This window comes from Haemorhous mexicanus, chromosome Z, assembly GCF_027477595.1.
Source record: "Haemorhous mexicanus isolate bHaeMex1 chromosome Z, bHaeMex1.pri, whole genome shotgun sequence".
In the NCBI taxonomy this organism is placed as follows: Eukaryota; Metazoa; Chordata; class Aves; order Passeriformes; family Fringillidae; genus Haemorhous; species Haemorhous mexicanus.
Genome location: NC_082381.1, coordinates 78,409,155 through 78,427,011, shown reverse-complemented (window position 1 = coordinate 78,427,011; position 17,857 = coordinate 78,409,155). Strand labels below are relative to the sequence as shown.

Below are 17,857 nucleotides of genomic sequence, written 5' to 3'. Positions count from 1 at the left end.
CCCTTCCCCTTTCCACACGGCGCCAGCACAGTAATAACGTGTGCTCTTACGAGAACGGATTTGGGAAAATCACCCTGGATTAATTCCCTTTCTCCCGGCAGGCTGCGCTTTGCAGAATCACAAGAATCAATCAGTTGAAAAAGCTCTTTGAGGTTGAGCTAGTCCAACCTGTGAGCCAGCACCACCGTGGTGAACCAGATCACGGCACTGAGTGCCACATCCAGTCTTGGACACCTCCAGGGACATGACTCCACCACCTCCCTGGGCAGCCCATTCCAGTGCCTAATCAACCCTCCTGCGAAGACATTCCTCCTGATTCCTAGCCTTTCGTTCGCTGCCCTGCACCACCCTCACCAGCTCACGACCAAACACGGCGGGCGCCAGGCTCGAGGCGGAACAGGGAAGTGTCTGCTTAAACAAATACACGTGGAACCCACAGCCGGGACAGGCAGCGCTCCCGGGACAGGCAGCTCCGCGCCGGCAGCCCCGCAGGACTCCGAGGCAGTGGGAAGAGCCCGCAGCAGCCCGCCACGTCCCACGCCGCGCAGAGATCGACCGGGCCCAACTCCGCCTCGCCGACCCCGCCTCAGCCCCCGCCCGCCCAGCGCCTCCCCCGGGGCCGCCCCGCCCCGCCGCGCGCTCACCTTGCTCCGCGCCCGGGGACACCCGCGCGCCCGCCCGCCCGCCGCGCCTGCGCGCCCGCGCCGCCGCGCGCCCCGCCTCCGCCGCGCAGGCACCGCCCGTGGTCGCCGCGGCAACGGGACGCTGAGCCGGGCGGCGGCGGCGGCCGCGGGCGCCTCACGCCATGTCCCAGATCCTGTGTGAGTGGCTCAACCGGGACGTGAAGCTCTCCCGGCGCATCGGTGAGTGGGGCCCCGCTGCGCGGGGACGGGCAGAGCCTGGCCGCGGGGGCAGTGGGGGTCAGCGGGGTCAGGGCCGGGCCGTCGTGCCAGGGGTCCCCCCGCGGCCCCCGCCCCTGACGGTCTCGCCCCCTTCCCGCCACCGCATGCCTCCCAGGTACAATTTTAGTTTTCGTGTGAAAGGCAGGGACTACAGGATCGTAGATCCTGAGAACTGGAGAAGACTTTCAGGACCACCCAGTCCAGCCACGCACCCAGCAATGCCCCTGTAACTCCTGAACCACTAAACCACATCACCCAGCGCCAGATTCACACACCTCTTGAACACCTCCAGGGATGGTGACTCCTTCACCTTCCTGGACAATATATTCCAATGCCTGAAAATTTTCAAGCTGAAGTTAATTCTCCTCAAGGGACAGGTGATCTCAAGAGAAGGAAGGTGTTCGAACTTAAAGTGCTAATAAGGACTCTAGAGAATAAAAATTAGTTTAATATGTTTGGAAAGTAGTGCTTTGTTTTGAATGGCAGCTGTTGTGCTTTCATTGGAAAAGTATTTGTTCTGCAAGGAAGAAACAAAATCCTCAGAAAAATTCGAGAGATGGGCAATCACCAGCTGCATGAAGTTTAATAAGGTGCCACATTCTGCACCAGGCATGGGGGCAACCCTTGTTGTGTGTATAGACTTGTTGGGGAAGGAGATGCTGCAGAGCAGTGCCATGGAAAGGGACCTGGGGCTCCTGGTCAGTGGTGAATTGAACACGAGCCAGCAGTGCCCTGGCAGCCAGGAGGGCCAACCCTGTCCTGGGGGCATCAGGCACAACATCAACAGCGGGGCGAGGGAGGGGATTGTCCTGCTCTGCTCTGCACTGGGGCAGCCTCACCTTGAGTGCTGGGAGCAGTTTTGGGTGCTGCAGTGTAAGAAAGACATTAAACTATTAGAATGCCCAAAGGAGGGCAACGGGGATGGTGAAGGGTCTGGATAGAAAGCCATACAAGGAGGGGCCAAGGTCACTTGCTTTGTTCAGCCTGGACAAGAGGAGACTGAGGGGAGACCTCAGTGCAGTTACAACTCCCTCATGAGGGGAAGGGGAGGGGCAGACACTGATCTCTGCTCAGTGGTGACAGTGACAGGATCCAGGCGAATGGCCTGAAGTTGTGTCAGGGGAGGTTTAGGTTGAGTGTTAGAAAAAGGTTCTTTCCCAGAGGGTGGTGGGGCACTGCAACAGATTCCCCAGGGCAGTGGCCACAGGACCACCCTGATGAGCTATAGAAGTGTGTGGAAAATGCTCTTAGGCACGTGGTGTTTGATGCTTGGGGTTTGCTGTGAAGGGCCAGGAGATAGACCCAATTCTAATGGGTCCCTTCCAAATAAACGTATTCTGTGGTTCTGTGGTTGTATGAAGACGAGCACATTAGAGCTAGCTTTTTCTTTTTCTACTGCATTTTGTATGGAAAATCTAGTAATTGTAGCTTATATTTTTACAATCTCAGTGGCAATTATGACAATGTTTGCATTTTAACACTGAAAATTGGAAATTACTATGTAAAGCTGATGATGCAAATCAACTACACAGAAAGTATATTTATTTGTGATTCGAAAACTATTACTGTTAGACCAATCTCCTAAGATTTCTTAGAATTATTTGGTAAGCTCTGGATTTAGTTTTGTTATAAACATGATAACAAGTTTTATTAAAATTAACATTTGGATTCTTTTAATTATTTTATCTAAAAAAACTCCAAAAAATCATGAAACCCACAAACTTAGTTCCAGGATCATTTCCAGAAGCATTTTCTACTGGCTACCTCCTAGGAGAACTTCTACACAAATATGGTCTTCAGGATGACTTTAAACAATTTTCACAGAACAGGTTAGTATATATCTATAACATTTGGTCTCCTGTATAAAGTAACAAGTCTCTTACATAAAGTAGAAAAAATATGTATTTCCTCAGCTGGGATTTGCTAATGCACTGTAGAGTTTATTGAAATTTAAAATATTTTTCAGTAATTCAACAGCTAAGTATGTTTGAGTCATGAATTGCTTTTGTATTTCCAGAGAGATTGATCATACTTCTTCAAGAAAATTATGCGTTTTAATTGTAACTACAAAAGTACCAGGTTAGACCAGAGGTTCAAAAAGCCTTTCAAGTATGCCTTTAAGATTGGGAAAAGTGGAACTCTGCCCATGATCTGTGTAGAGTAAGAAATACAGTGTTTTGTTGTGGTGGTGACTGTAACATCTTCACTAAAATGAAAATGTTGGAGAAACATTATGAGTCTTTGAGTGGAGTTCTGGCAGAAGGTCATGTAAGAATTTATAAGTTTACAAGTAATCTGCTGTAATATCTATAATCAAGAAGAACTGTAAAATGGGAAGTTGAAAAATCTTGTGCAGATTTGTGAGGTTTTATACATTGATGATGCAATTCATAAGGTTGACTTATGCTGTGTTTTGCCAGACCATAGTGCACATGAACATCAAGAGTTCCAGGCTGTACAAAAATCCTCCTGTTTCTTCTGAACCTCTGCTTTTATGTTCTTTCAACTTCTAGTGTAATCACACCCTTTCTTATCCCAAGTCCCACCAAATTGTAGGAGAACAGGTTGAGCACAGCTAATAGAGGCAGCCAACAAAAAGCAGTTTCATACAGCAGTTCTTGAACTCTGTTTCTAGGACTTCTAGATTTCTTAGGAATTTCTGGATCATTGGAAAACCCCAGGTAATTCTTAGAGTGCCTGCTGTTGCTGGGAAAAATAGCTTCAGGAGGCTTTTATTTCTTCTAGTAAGCTCTAGTGAGCTCTAGCATCTTCTCACAAGTTTTCTCAATTCTTCCTAGTAAAAAGGTGCCTTGAGCTCTTGTCCCCAGGTGATTAGAGAGGTGCATTTAGTGAAGATGCACTTCAGCAGGTGCAAGAAGTGATTGGAAACTCTGTGGAGACGGTTTATGTGTCCTCCGAAAAGATGGGGATGCCTGAAAAGACATGATACTCAGTACCCACTGGAACAGCTGCTCAGAGTGTCAGAGGCCTCAACTTGAATTTCTCTCCAATGAAAGGAGTCAATTCTCCCTGTCTCAGACTGATGGGAGTGCCTTCATCAGGGGGAGGTGGTAACTTTCCCTGCAGAGGTGTGTGTTCATGAAGAAGCTGTCTTGTCAATTCAAGCTACTGCAGAATGAGTACAGTACACTGGGTCTTCTCTGAGGCACTGCAGATACAGGAACCTGGACCTGCAACTGTGCTGAGGGAGAGGCAGGCAGAATTGTGTTAGGAAAAGGAGGTGACTGGCAGCTGGTGACTTCTGTGAGGAAAGGGAAGGTGTCTGCTCTTCCTGCTGAATCACAGCTGCAGAACAGGTTCATTGCAGTGGTAGCAGGTGAGTGCTGGTGGCACTGTGTGACAGAATGTCTGAGCAGGTGAAGTGTAAACCTCCCCAGCACACCAGGAGGAGCAGGTGGGGATAGCAGTGGGGGACTTTCTCCTGCAGGAGGTGGAAGTGCCATCAGCTGACATCACATGCCAGCCAGGGAGGTTTGCTGTATGCCGGAGGTTCAGTCCAGAGCTGCAGAGACTTGTCCAGCCCTTGCATCAATACCCCTGCTATTCCTCTCTGTGAACACCAAAGATAGTGCCAGAGACCTGGAGGCAAAAGCATGAGGGCCCAAGTATTTATTTTCCTCACTTCTGCTGGTGGATGGGCTTGATGAGGAATGGATAGGTTCTACAGGTTAACAAGAGGTTGTGCAGCTGCTGCCCACCACAGGGATTTGCTTTTCCTAGTCATAGGATCGTCTTTTGAGAGGGAAGACTGCTAGGAAGAGACAGGATCCTCCTGACCAAGTTGGACAAGAAACACATTGCCAACAGCCTGGCAAGCTTGGTGAGGTTAGTTTTAAACTACGAATGAGTATTGATGGAGAGGTTTAATTTCAAACAAGAGAGGAAATTCTGGCCTAGACTGGCACGCAAGAGGAAGGTGATGTGACTAAGAGCAGCAAAACAGTGCAGAAGGCTGCTCACCCTAATGTATGCATGGAGTTAAGGATGTGCCAAGAAGAGAGGATTATGGGAGAAGCATTCACACCTTGACTGTTTCTCTGTAGTGCCTATATAGTAATGCATGCAGCATGGGGATCAAACAGAAGAAATTAGAGACCCGTGAGCAGTTGCTTCGTAATCATTGCAATCACAGAAGAGCAGTAGGATAGCTCCCAGGACTGGTGTGCTGCCATGGCTTGATATAGGCTCCTAAGGATGGACAGGCTGGGAGGATGGGGACGAAGAGGAGCTGCCCTCTATGTGAGGTAGCAGGAAGATCCAGGACCTGCCTCTGTAGTGGTCATTCTTAGTTGTCTTCCTGCATCAAAAAGATGGCAGAGTATGGCTTCATTCATCTCTCAGATTCTCAAATGAGTATCTGCCATGTTGAGGCTGAGATACTTAATGCCTTCTATATCTTAGTCTACTAAATAAAACTCATACTCAGAAACCCCAAGTCCTTGGAACTAACAGGAAGGTCTGCAGCAGTTGTTTTGTGTGATCTGGAAAACCTCTAAGGATGAAGACTACACTCCCTCTCCAGGCAATTTATTTCAATATGAAATTTGTATGTATTTTATACATGATTGCCCTCATCGAAAAAACATCTTGTCTTATGTCTAGGCTGAAGGGCAACAAGAAGGGCTTTTACGGGTATGTCCACAGCAAAAGGAAGGCTGGGGAAAATGTGGGCCTGCTGGGATATGCAAAAGACTAAGGCATCCCAAGGCCCTGACATATACAGGAAAGTCTGTAGGAAGAAGGTTTCAACCATGGAGAAGGAACTGTTTAAGGAACATTTAAGTAAATTGGAAATGTACAAGTCCATAGGACCTGATGGCACATACCCAGGCTAGATGACCTGGCCAATGTCATTGCTGGGCCACTTTCAATAATCTTTGAAAGTTTGTGGTGATGGGGGGTTCCTAGGAACAGGAGACTGCAACTGCTGCTTTTCTCTTCAAGCAGTGCAAGGAGGGAGAAGGGGAGATGTACAAGCCAGTCAGCCTCACAGAATAAAAAGTTAAGAGCTTCTCAGTGCATGTCAGATGATTTCTGGCAAGAGGGCTTATCTTAACCTTGAATCAATGGCAGAAAAATGCTCAATACTTGCAAGCTTCAGGTCAGTGTAAGAAATAAAGCATGGACTGTTACAGTGAGAATAATGAGCTCCTGGACAGTTTAATCTAGAAATAAGATGAATATTGGGGTACCAGAAGGTCTTCAGTTAAAATTAGGCATTTCTGTAGAATTATGCATGATCTTCTGACTCAGACTGAAGTTATGGATATGTCTGATAAAATTTGATATGCTCATTGTTATAAACTGTCAATTTATTGTTACTTGGTTTTGCCCTGTATATCTGTGGATCTTGAGTGCTTTTTCATGACAACATACATATCAAAAGAAATATTAGCCTACAAGCCACTATCTTAGTTTCAAATGTAAATTTTGCATTTAGAACATTTCAGCACTGCTTTAACCTGTGTGTCTCTTTGTTTTCCTTGGAGAAAAAATATGTTGTAAAGGTCAGTAGATAATAGACACTTTTTTTTTTTTGTAATTTCTTATATTTTAACTGGTGAGAGTTTGAGGGATTGATACAGTTAATGTGGAAACTTCATTCAAACTCCTTGTGTGTTTTGTGGATGGTGTACCATTAGCTGCAATTGCTGATTAGCTTTTGCTATTAGATTTACTTTGTGTGAATGCATATCAGGATTTATATAATCCAGTGTGGTCTTTGTCTTTTCAAAAAGTTATGCATACTATCAATGCAGTTGCCTGTACAGCAATACAAAACTTAAGCCTAAGTGTGTATCACATTATTTAAGAACATCCTCTGTGGGTTGTTTTTTTTTTCTGCTCCTGTCTTGTTATGAGGTAAGTGTCATGACCATGCTTAATGCAGCAAGTTGGAATCGAAAATAAGTTTAAGTTCTGGGTTTTTTTGTTGCTGTTTTTAATCATACAGAGGTGCAGATGCAAAAATTAACAATTTTTCTCGCCTGGAACCCACACTTCACCTCCTTGGTGTGCAATTTAATGAGAATATGGCCCAAGACATCATGACAAGACAGCACGGGGCTGCAACAAAGCTTTTATATGAATTGTATATTGCTTTAGAAAAAAAGAGGAAGACAAAGCTCACTGGGCTAGTTGTGGGAGCAATGAGACCTGCAGCAACTGCAAAGCATGCATCTACTGAAAGTGGAAATCAAGAGGTAACTAACTATGTCTGTTTTGTATAAGTACAAAAAAGATAGCATATTTACACCTACCTTTCAAGCATGTTATGTGCTTTCCCTCTTTACTTTGTAAATCTCCTATTAAAAACCCAATGCTTATAGGAAAAAGAAGCAATTCTTTGCTATGTCTTGTACAGTGGGTTTGCACAGCTTATCAGGAGCTCAATAGGATATTGATCTTCTCTGTTCTATGTTTCTTTGTTTTGGTTCATTCTGTATTACCTGCTCTGTTTTCAAGCTTTCTACAGACTTAAAATATTATAACAACAAAAGCTAGTAGTTTTTCAGCAGCTGCCTTTTTACTCTCGTGAGGACAGATTGCAGACTGCATTGCGGTCTAGGTATCAACTCAGACTAATTTCCCCTCCAGGAAACCTATTTATAACTATGTTCAGCTCTGTGCCACAGTGTTTTGATTCATTCTGTTGCATGTCTCTCCATATATTTGTACTGCACTCCATTCTGCAGCAACCATATGCTGAGAAATATAAAGAGAGAAAAATAAATGGAAAAGAGAACATCTAAGAGGAAGTCAGTGTTGATGTGGTAGGTTCTGTTAAAGACTTCCTTCTTGTTTTCAGTAGTCATATTCAGTATATCCAGACCATTATTTGTTAGCAGGATGAGTTTTTAAGATGGTATATATCATGAATTAAATTCAGCTGGGAGAAAATTCACTTTTTTTTTTTTCCTGGCACTATTTCTGAAAAATAGCCTTCAAGCAGAAATTTACCAACAAGTGCAAAGATAGTACCGAAAAGTCAACGTATTACTTCACCTGTAGAGGGATAGCTTTAAGGAATTGAGCAACTGAGAGTAGGTTCTGTCTTTAGACCAGTTCAGAATGACATTTGAATCATGGAATAGGAAGGTTGAGAAATAGAGAGGGGAATAGAAGTTGGAAAGAGCCTCTGGAACTCATTTTATCCCCTCTACACCAAGCAAAATCAGCTATAGCAGGTTCCTCAGGACCTTGTTCAGTGTGGTTTTGAATGTCTACAAAGCTGGAGACTTTCAGTAAAGAAATGCTTCCTTACCTCCCCTGGTGCAGCATGGGACAAATCCTGTGATTGAAGTGCAACTCTGGATGGCTGCGGGCTGTTCAGAAAGGACTGGAGGGGAGCAAGAGGCTGAGGGTTTGCCCTCAGTATCAAGAGTTGTCTCTGAGGGATAGACATGAGCAGGCTGAAAGCCTGTGGATAGGAATCAGAGACCAAAGCAAAAAACTGAACCTTGTGGCTGGTGTTTACTACAGCCTTTTTGACTAAGGCAGGCCTATTTGACAAAGTCTTGCTCCAGCTACAGGAGACATACTGCTTGCAGGCTCTTGTCCTTCTGGAGGTCTTCAACCTCCCCAACATATGCTGGGAAAGTAGCACAGAGAAATCCAGTAGGCAATCCAGGAAACTCCTGGAATGGAGGATAACTTCTTGAGCCAGGTAATAGCCCTACCAGAGGGGATGTGATATTACATCTGATGGTCACCAAATCAAACAAGTTAATTGGGACATCAAGACTGCAGGCAGTCTGGGCTGCAGTGATGGTGTTGGTGCATGGGTTGATGATGTTTTAGTCCTGAGGTATCAGATAAGGAGTAAAGGTAGATCCCTGAACTTCAGGAAAGCAGACTTCCAGCTCTTTAGGGAGATAGATCACCTGAGAGGCTGCCTTCAGGGGCAAGAGAGGAGAACAGAGGTGGCAGATCTTTGAGGAATTCTTCCATAGTGAGCAAGAGCTAGCAATCCCCAGGAGCAAGAAATCAGGCAAGGAAGACAAGAGACTGTCATGGCTGAGTTAGGAAACTGCTGGGAAACAAACACACAGGCAGCTGAAGCTGGGGCAGTGAGCTGGTAAGAGTATAGAGATAAAGTATCATTGTAGGGATGGAGTGATGAAGGCCAAGGCAAAGCTGGAACTGAACTTAGGAAGGGACACAAAAAATAACAAGAAGAGCTTCTACAGGTATGTTAAGCAGAAAGGAAGATTGATAAACAAGGCTGGAAAATTGGTAATAACAAGAAGATGAGAAGGCAGAGGTACTCAACTCTTTTTGCCTCATTCTTTACTTCTCAGTCCACAACCTCTTGAGTAGAGGGACAGGAGGATAGGAGCTGGGAGACAGGTTCATGAATGAGACAATGGAAACATTATGAGACCAAAGTGCATTTGCTGCATCTGGGTAGGAACAACACCTGGTACCAGCACAGGCTGGTTATGAGCAGCCCCAGAGCAGTCCTGCCCAGAAGGACTTGGGGTGCTGTGGGTGAGAGGCTGCACATGCCCTGCCATGGCACTCCCAGCCCAGAGAGCCAAACGTGTCCTGGGCTGCATCCAGAGCCCCGTGGGCAGCAGGGCAGGGAGGGGATTCTGCCCCTCTGCTCTGCTCTGCTGAGACCCACCTGGAGCACTGCATCCAGCTCTGGGCTCCCAGCACAGGAGGAACAGAGACCTGCTGGAGTCAGCCCAGAGGAGGCCACCAAGATTATGAGAGTGATAGAGCACCTCTGCTATGAGGAAAGGCTGTGACAATCAGGATTGTTCAGTCTGGAAAAAAGAAGGCTTCAGAGTGACCTAATTGCAGCCTTCCAGTACCTGACATAACTGAAGGGAGCCTACAAGAAAGATACAGAAATATCTAGTAGACTAGATATCTGGTGAGGCACTGGCACAGGTTTCCCAGAAAAGTTGTGGATTACCCATCCCTGAAAGGGTTAAAGGCCAGGCTGGATGGTGCTTTAAATAACATGGTCTAGTTGAAGCTGTCCGTGCCCAGAGCAGGAGGCTTGGAACTAGGTGATCTTTAAAGTCCCTTCCAACCCAAACCATTCTATAATTCTATTCCACGTGTCCTCCTACTAGATACCAGGGATAAGAGAACAGCACCTTCCTCTGTGCTTCCCCTTCAGAGGAAGCTGTACAGAGGAATGAGGTGTCCTTTTCTGTCAACTAAACAAAGTTTGGCATCATTCAAGTTCAAATCTCTACGCTCTTTTCTACAGAGCTGGTTCTGATTTTTGGTTTAAACATGTTTGTATTTTTTTTTGTGTACATTAATACAGAAAAATACAGTTCGAAGCAATGGTCTCAAAATTACCATATCTTAATATGTTTACTGCTGTTTCTGACTCTTCACTGCTGGATGTTTAAAATTTGAAAACTGTAGTGGCACATCAGAATGAAACAAAATACAAGATGGTAGCAGATAAGAGAACTTGTGTGCATGTTGCAGAGCAGCTGAGAGCTCAGAACCTCCAAGAGCAAAAACCCCAAGACACTGAAAAGTGACTAGTTATTTTTATACAGTTAAGAAGTATTTTCTGAAGGTTATGTACATAATGAATTAATTAAAACCAGTGTGAAGGCTTCCTGATTCTGTGCTACATGCTCATGTCTATACAAGAACAAAGAAAAGAGATGTGCAAGGAAATAAAGGCAATGTACTCTTATGAGACCTTAAAAACATTCCTATTTAAAAATTCCTTCATCTTGAGAGTATTTGCATATTGTGAAGCAAGGAAAATATTTATAGATTTGAGGACAAAGTGTACATATCACAACTTGTATGCATTTGAGATACCCTTGTAAAAGAGCTTTGTGTCATTCTTCTTTTGTGAAGAAAAGATGGAGCATTGTACTAAAGCAGGAAAATGACAGGAGAAGGACATCTGTAGTGGGTTTGGCCTCAGAACATCTTGTACTTCTGTGTAGCTCTTCTGATGGAGAAAGAAAGGAAAAAGACATTACTTTAGACATGGGAACACTCATCCAAAGCAGGGTTTATAGTTTATGTAGAGGAACTGGCCAGGTATCAGGGTATTGAACCACACTGATGAAGTCGTTGACTAATTTGATATATATTTAATGTGGCTAATGAAGGGCGAGAGAGTCTTGCTGTGGTGATTTAGCTGTTCTATGAACAAGAATGGCAAAAAAAATGCCCCTTCATGTATCTAGACAAGAAAATGCAAGCACTATACAAAATATTTAAAATAGCATTTTAAAAGAAAATTTTGTAATACCTCTTATGATATATTATATATTTTTAACTATCTTTGACTTCTTTATATAAAAACGATTTTTTTTCTTTATTCCACCTTTACCTGCCTGCATGTCTGGTGCACTTTAAATGAGTGTAATTTATATGTTTGTTACTTCTTGATAATCTGTGCTAGTGTTGCCTAATGTGTTACCTAATGGTATTCTCAGTTTCTGTTCCAGGAAACTGGTATTCTCATTTTCTGTGCTATATTCAGACCTGAAACAGGTACCTTACTAGAGCTAGAATTCAATGAAAGCTCTTAAAAGTCTCTAAAGCACTGGTCATCTGCTTAAGTCTGGAGCCTGATAATCTCTTCTAGTTCCTTCCTGGAAGATAATTTTTGGCTTAATTATATTTGCTTCATATCAGCATTACCTAGGAAGGAGACAAAATGAAATAATGGCCAGGATTCAAACAGGTGTTATACAGATTCAAAAACAACCATCAAGACCCACCATAAAATCTTTAGAAGACAAAAGATTATTAAAGAAGAAAAGGGAAGCAGAGGTAATTGTCATCTATATTGTTTTAATCCTAATTTCATTAACTCAAACACCAAAATTTCTGGGAACATTTATGATAACAAATACTGTACTTGGGCCATCCAAAAGCTACTGACTGTCAAAATGATAACAATTCAACCAGTGAAAATTGGGCTCAATATTTACACAATTATGATTTTGCAGGGTTTTTTTAAATAAGAATTGTTTTGATGTAAGAGAAATAGAGAAATGTTTTGATGTAAGAGAAATAGATAGGTAGTAATTTGATTGCCAAGAGTAGGTATGACTCTACTAGAAAGAATACATTAAATAAAAACATTATGTTCCATTTTGATTTGTGCATGATAACATTTTGCACCATAATGTTTGAACTGTTCTATAACACATTGTGAAAATATCTCCCTATTAAATGCTAGTAACCGCTGAAATTGAAAATAACCTTAAATCAAACCAAGAAAGATGCGGCAATTAAAAAAAAAAAATCTGCATTTTGTAGTACCAAAAAATTCGTGGATTGTAATTCAAGTTCATAGATTGTATTGTCATTAGATGTGCAGCTATTACTACTTTTTACAACTGGGCAACAGTAACAGATGTCTTTAAATTTAGAGTTTAGTAGCCCTATAGTAAGACAGTTACTTGAATAACTATTAGGAATACATTTAAGCTACTAAATCAAAAGCAGATCATATTTCAGAGTATCTTGTTTCAAATCCCCATATGGTGAGAATTGTACACTCTGCTAGAGCCGTATGCAAAATCAGAATTATCCTGCAGAAAGAACAGCTGTAAAATTCTAGGATTTTCTGGCTGGTGGAAGTTGGTGTAGCTAGAAAAGGGCAAGAGGGGAAGGAAGTGAAAGGTGAAAGATGGAAGTCATCTTGCCTTTATTCTTGGTGTAGCTGATGCTTAAAATATTTTCTGTTGTACTAACATGACATAAAAGCAATTTCCTAGTACTTGTTCTGTTGAAACTTCTTTATGTTGCTTTGTGAAGAGAAGGGAAACATAAAATTCTGTGTTACTTCTTCAGAACGTATACAAGGAGATAGAAAAGTTTGAGAAGTCTATGACAGGAAATGTCTCTGCAGTACATGGCCATGTGACTGACAGGTAACATTTGGATGTTAAATTGTTAAGAATAGGCAGGATCTGTCAGGTGTCTGCTATGTAGACAGCTACTTGAAGAAAGAATAATGTTTCATTTAGTTTAAACTGTGATTATCCTTTGAATGAATGCCACACTAGCACTGATTTCAGGTCCAACACAATTGCAGTGTCTTAAAGTTACCTCTAGTTGTAGTAGGGACAGCTCAAGCTTCCTTCACTACTTTTTGCCATGTGTGCAGCAAGGAAAGACATGGCAAAAAGCATGTTTTCTCTGTTCGTTTCAGTCATTGGGTCTGTAAGGTCAGTTACCCTTGCAGCAAGATAGGATTGGTTGTGAACATGCATACCCCGTAACACATTTCAAAGGGAAAAGAAGTAACTTTTATCCTGAAACTTATCTGTATGTTGATTTATTTGTGAATAATTGCAAGTAGTTTTCATTCTGCCACCCTTGGCGATGCCCTACTCAGAAGATGTAACACTTGCATACTGCTGTGGCTATTTCTGTGTGTAAACCTGTGATTAATAGCTGCAAACCTACTCAGAGTGTATGGCTATATTGAGGAGTAACCCAGCTTTCTTTGGCATTCTATGAGCCATCCTAATTTCCTGTTTCTGTGGAATTTGGCTTTGTATTGACAAAGAAATGAATGATTATTTGGCCCAAGTCAGTGCTGTAAACTTCCTCTGGACCTAGTGGACATTGTCAAGAAGTAGCCACAGAACCCAGAGAGTGATATTCTATTTGTTAGACTTGCACATACAGGCATCTGTGTGAAAAGACCCTTAAGAATGGTAATTCCAATCTTTCTTTTTTTCAACCAGTGATATGCAAACACAGAAGTTTCAAGAAGCAAGTCTAGAAACTATACCCGAGACAAGAACTGAGCTGTTAAGTATTTATTCAGATGATGAATATTTAAGGAAGATTCAAAAACGTGTACAGGAAGATGCATTCGCTAGAGAGCAACGAGCAAAGAGACGACGAAAAATGCTACAGGATCAGTTAGCAGCACATGAGGCTCAAGAGGTGGGAAATTGTATGCTGAAGTACATAGTCCATGTGCATTTAATTAGTATTCTAAAATGTGCTTACAAATATGAAACGAGTACTTCTGGAAGGCTGAATAAAATTTGAAGGGGATGAAGTGACTTATACACACTTATGTCTGAGTATCTCTTTTATGTTAACCCTTGAAAAATATGGAAGGTTGGCTGTTCTTCATCACCACCCTTATGACGTACACCATACTTATAAACTTAAAAGAATAAAATTAAGGTAGCAGAACAAAGATTATTAAAAATCTATTGCAGACCTGCCTTCTATTCCCTGCCTCCATCCCCCAAAAGTTGAACAGCCTATGCTATCAAAATGTATACTTTTTCTAAAGAATATTCTTGTTTAAAAACAACAGAACATGGTGTTCCTTTTTTGAAAACCTTTATTTACAAATGTCTTGTATGAAGGCTTTGAACTGGGGTGATGAATTCTGAAATGGTTCTGTTGGGTGATATAAGGAATCAAAATTTTATTTGCAGGTCAGAGATTTGGTGTTTGATGTGTTATGAAATACAAGAGATGTCTCTGGAGAATGTATCTTGTGTCTAAAAATGAATGCTGCAAATCATTGCATTTGAATCCTGTCCCATAAAGCACAAGGCTTTTAAGGTTCTTCTTCATACAGTCCTCCTTTAAAAAGTAGCTTTTAGATTACTAATTTCACTGATTGTCTCATTTATAATGATTCTATCAAAACATAGCCTTGTAACTTACTGGGGTTTTTTGATTTCTCGATTTTTTTTTTATTGCACTGTTTCCCTGTGAGTCCCTGTATGTTTTAAACATATATAGTTGAGCCTATCTCTACTGGTAATACTAATAATACTAGTAATAATAATATCTCGTAATAGTAGCATTTCAGATGTGTAGTATCTCTGAAAATATGAGCTATTGCACATATATATATATATATATATATATATATATATTTTTTTTTTTTTTAAGCCTTGATACGGAATGTCTGGAGATTTTTTAAAAATGTTAAGAAAAAGTTTGTTGGGGTAAACATTTAGAAGTTAGATGCTGCTCAATGTCTGTCTCAGACCGACATTCTTGAAAAACACCAGTAGTGACTTCTGAGTCCATCTCTGCATATAACCTGTCTCCAAGTTCCTATTCAAAGAGATTTATATCATCTTGTTGATACATATAGGCCATGAAGAAGTTTTGCAACCCACTTGCCTGAAATCACTGCAGTCCCAAAACTTGCTCTTCAGCTACTCTCAGCTCTTGCAGGCCCAGCAGTGTGGACCACTGATTCTAAAAGTCATGGCTACTGCTCTCCAGAGCATTTGGTGGATACAACAGCCTCGACTGGCTCCAAAATGCTCCAAAGAGAACCAAAGAGAGGCTCCAAATCAAAGGAAAACTAGCAGTAGTGTTCCTAGCTTCCCAGGAAAAAGAAGTCAGCTTTGCTATACGAACAACTGAAATCACAGACTACAGGGACTAGAAGGAAAGACAAATTAGCATTTGACTGAAACTGTAATCTGACCATATCAGAGAATATATTTAGTAGTAATTTAGTTCTAAATTAACAGAGGAAAAACTGTTTTGTTGGAACTTTGTGAAATTTCAGACATTAGATGTTACTTAAGAGAAGTGGGAAGCAAACAGAGGTATTTTCTTTTTAAAATAAATGGATATAGAAAACAGTGCAAGATTGCTTTTCCATCTCTTAAGTGTTGAACCAGAAAGGGCTTATTGGCTGAAATTGCAGCTTTTTATATGCATTCAGGTCTGAGTTTTACCTCCACTGCATAAATCTTGAACATGGCGTGGGATCATTTAGAGTGAAAGGAATTTCATCCCTTCAGAATGCTGTAACATGTTTCCATGTTTATTAAAGTTTATTTTAATAATCTTGTTCAATTTGCTTTCTTTGGTACACTGCAAGGTGGAGCTTTGGAGAGAAAATACTTTAGAATTACATGACAGTACTCTAGGTGGAGCACAGCATGATGCCAGTCAGATTTTCATGGGCAGGTGTTGAAAGTATTTGACAGTTGTATGTCTTCATCCCAACTGAACCTTCATCTCCACCATTTCCACAAATTATTGGTGGTTTGTGCTTGTTTGTAATTCTCTGTTCAGTTTTTATGCCTCTGATTTAAAAAGTTATCAGACATAATTTGCTATCAGCAGTAAATTGAGAATGTGAAAATGGGAGGAGAAACAAATCGTTACTAGCTTATTACTTGTCAATCAAATAGATTTTTGTGTGCTATGCTCCAAGTTTCAGCCATAAAATGGTCATTTATGACTGCACAACAGCACAGAAATGTCTCACAAATCAAACAAGGAAATAGAAAAATAGAAAAACATGATATAGTAACTATGTATGAACGACATGAAATGTAAACACGTTAACGTTTGGCCACTGGATGCCACTGTTGTCTTAAGTAGGTAAACTGAAAAAAGCATCTATTATGCTTTCTTAAAAGTAATTTTTCAAAGTGTTGCTAAGTTGTCCCATTTGTGATGTTTATGATTTCTTCAAGCACTTCACAGTTCTCTGTGAAGATGTTGATGCAAAGTGTTAGGTCAAAAACTTTTTCTGCAATTTTTATTTTTGTGTCCTTGTATGTTCAGAAGTTTCAAAACTGCCAGCCTTTGGCTTGAGTACTTTCTGCATTCCTTTTTGTGTGAAAGATAGCTACTAATGCTGCACTCCTCCATCCAATGAGGATCCTTTTTGAAACTATGAGTTTGGAGTTCTGAATCCTTATTTGTCTGTTGTAGTTTTGAGTTAAATGCCTTTTCTGTTTTTCTTGTTCCTGAAGAATTTCCTAGTGGTTCTCTTTAGGCCTAGTGAGCATGCCAAAGTATTTGATCACTTAAAATATTGAAGTTCTCTACTGAAAATCTGTTTTGTTTGCTGTGAAGTGTTCTAAAGGAGCCTCTTCCAATTTCCTTTATAAAGAGGAAATTCATCTGCAAGAAGGTGTTTAAATTTCTCACTGGACCAGCTGTTTGCACCATTCAATTGATTGTTTGAGTATGATAAATGACCACCTCTGTTAGGGTGGCTCCTTCAATTCCCTGCCAATAAGGATTTTAACATCAGTTTTCTACTGGTGAAGGCTTATTACTGCTGTAATAATTTGTGGTTGAAGGAAAGCAGCAACTAATGAAAAAAAATAAGGATATCTACTTGCACTAGGAAGTAAATTGTGTAACCTCTGCTCTTGTTTGAAATCTTAATTGAAATACTAAGTACCATGAAACAGTGGATAGAATTGAGGCAGAAAAGGGCACTGTATGCCCTGTTATTGCCTTGAGCTCATGAAGGTAAGAGAAAATGGACAGATTAACTCTTCAGTAGGCAGCACTATTGGAAAATTTTATCACCTGAGTTGTATTAAGTGACACATAGAGTGAAGTTGTTATGACTGCATTGTTTTCCATTTCAGTTGTATGTAGGATGATAATTCCCTCCATTAACAAACAATTTACAAATAGTACATTACAGATTTAAAAAAAAATCAAGACACGTTTGAAATTAGATCTTGATTTAGTGAAAAGCTTAGTAGATGAATAATATAGCATCCTGGTGAAGGACTCTATGATTAAGGCCTGAGATGAGTGCACATTTGTCATGGGGACTGTCTTGAAACTCAGTACTAGGAAAGCAGAGGGCAAAGCACACATTTTGGCTAAAATAAGGCAAATATTAAGATATTTTTATAGTAGCCTAATATTTTCAAGTCATCAGAATTTTATTAGAATGGACTTATTTCCAGCAATTGTGAAGAGAAAGGAACTTTAAAAATATAGCGATTTGCTTGCTTATTTGTTTGTTTGGCTTTTCCCCAACATCAACATTAAATATCTAAATTATTTAGAAAGTTCTTCTCTTATTATTGCAACTGCAACAGTCATGCTTTGCATTAGAATTCTATTACAGGTATCCTGGCTCCATTGTGTAGGACAGATATAGACCTCTTCATAGAATTTTTTATTAAATAATGTCATATGCAATCAAGTTGGATTTT

At 41.1% G+C, this 17,857-nt stretch overlaps 1 protein-coding gene across 1 annotated transcript in view; it reads left to right on the top strand.

Moving 5' to 3' along the window:
- The first annotated feature begins 805 nt into the window (after nt 1-805).
- SPEF2 (sperm flagellar 2) overlaps nt 806-17,857 on the top strand; it is a 75,491-nt gene continuing 58,439 nt past the window's right edge. Inside the window, exons 1-6 of the mRNA XM_059837010.1 lie at nt 806-863; nt 2,629-2,731; nt 6,877-7,126; nt 11,559-11,696; nt 12,726-12,805; nt 13,628-13,832. Of these exons, the coding sequence (XP_059692993.1) occupies nt 806-863; nt 2,629-2,731; nt 6,877-7,126; nt 11,559-11,696; nt 12,726-12,805; nt 13,628-13,832 (834 nt within the window). The remainder of the gene's footprint in view (nt 864-2,628; nt 2,732-6,876; nt 7,127-11,558; nt 11,697-12,725; nt 12,806-13,627; nt 13,833-17,857) is intronic.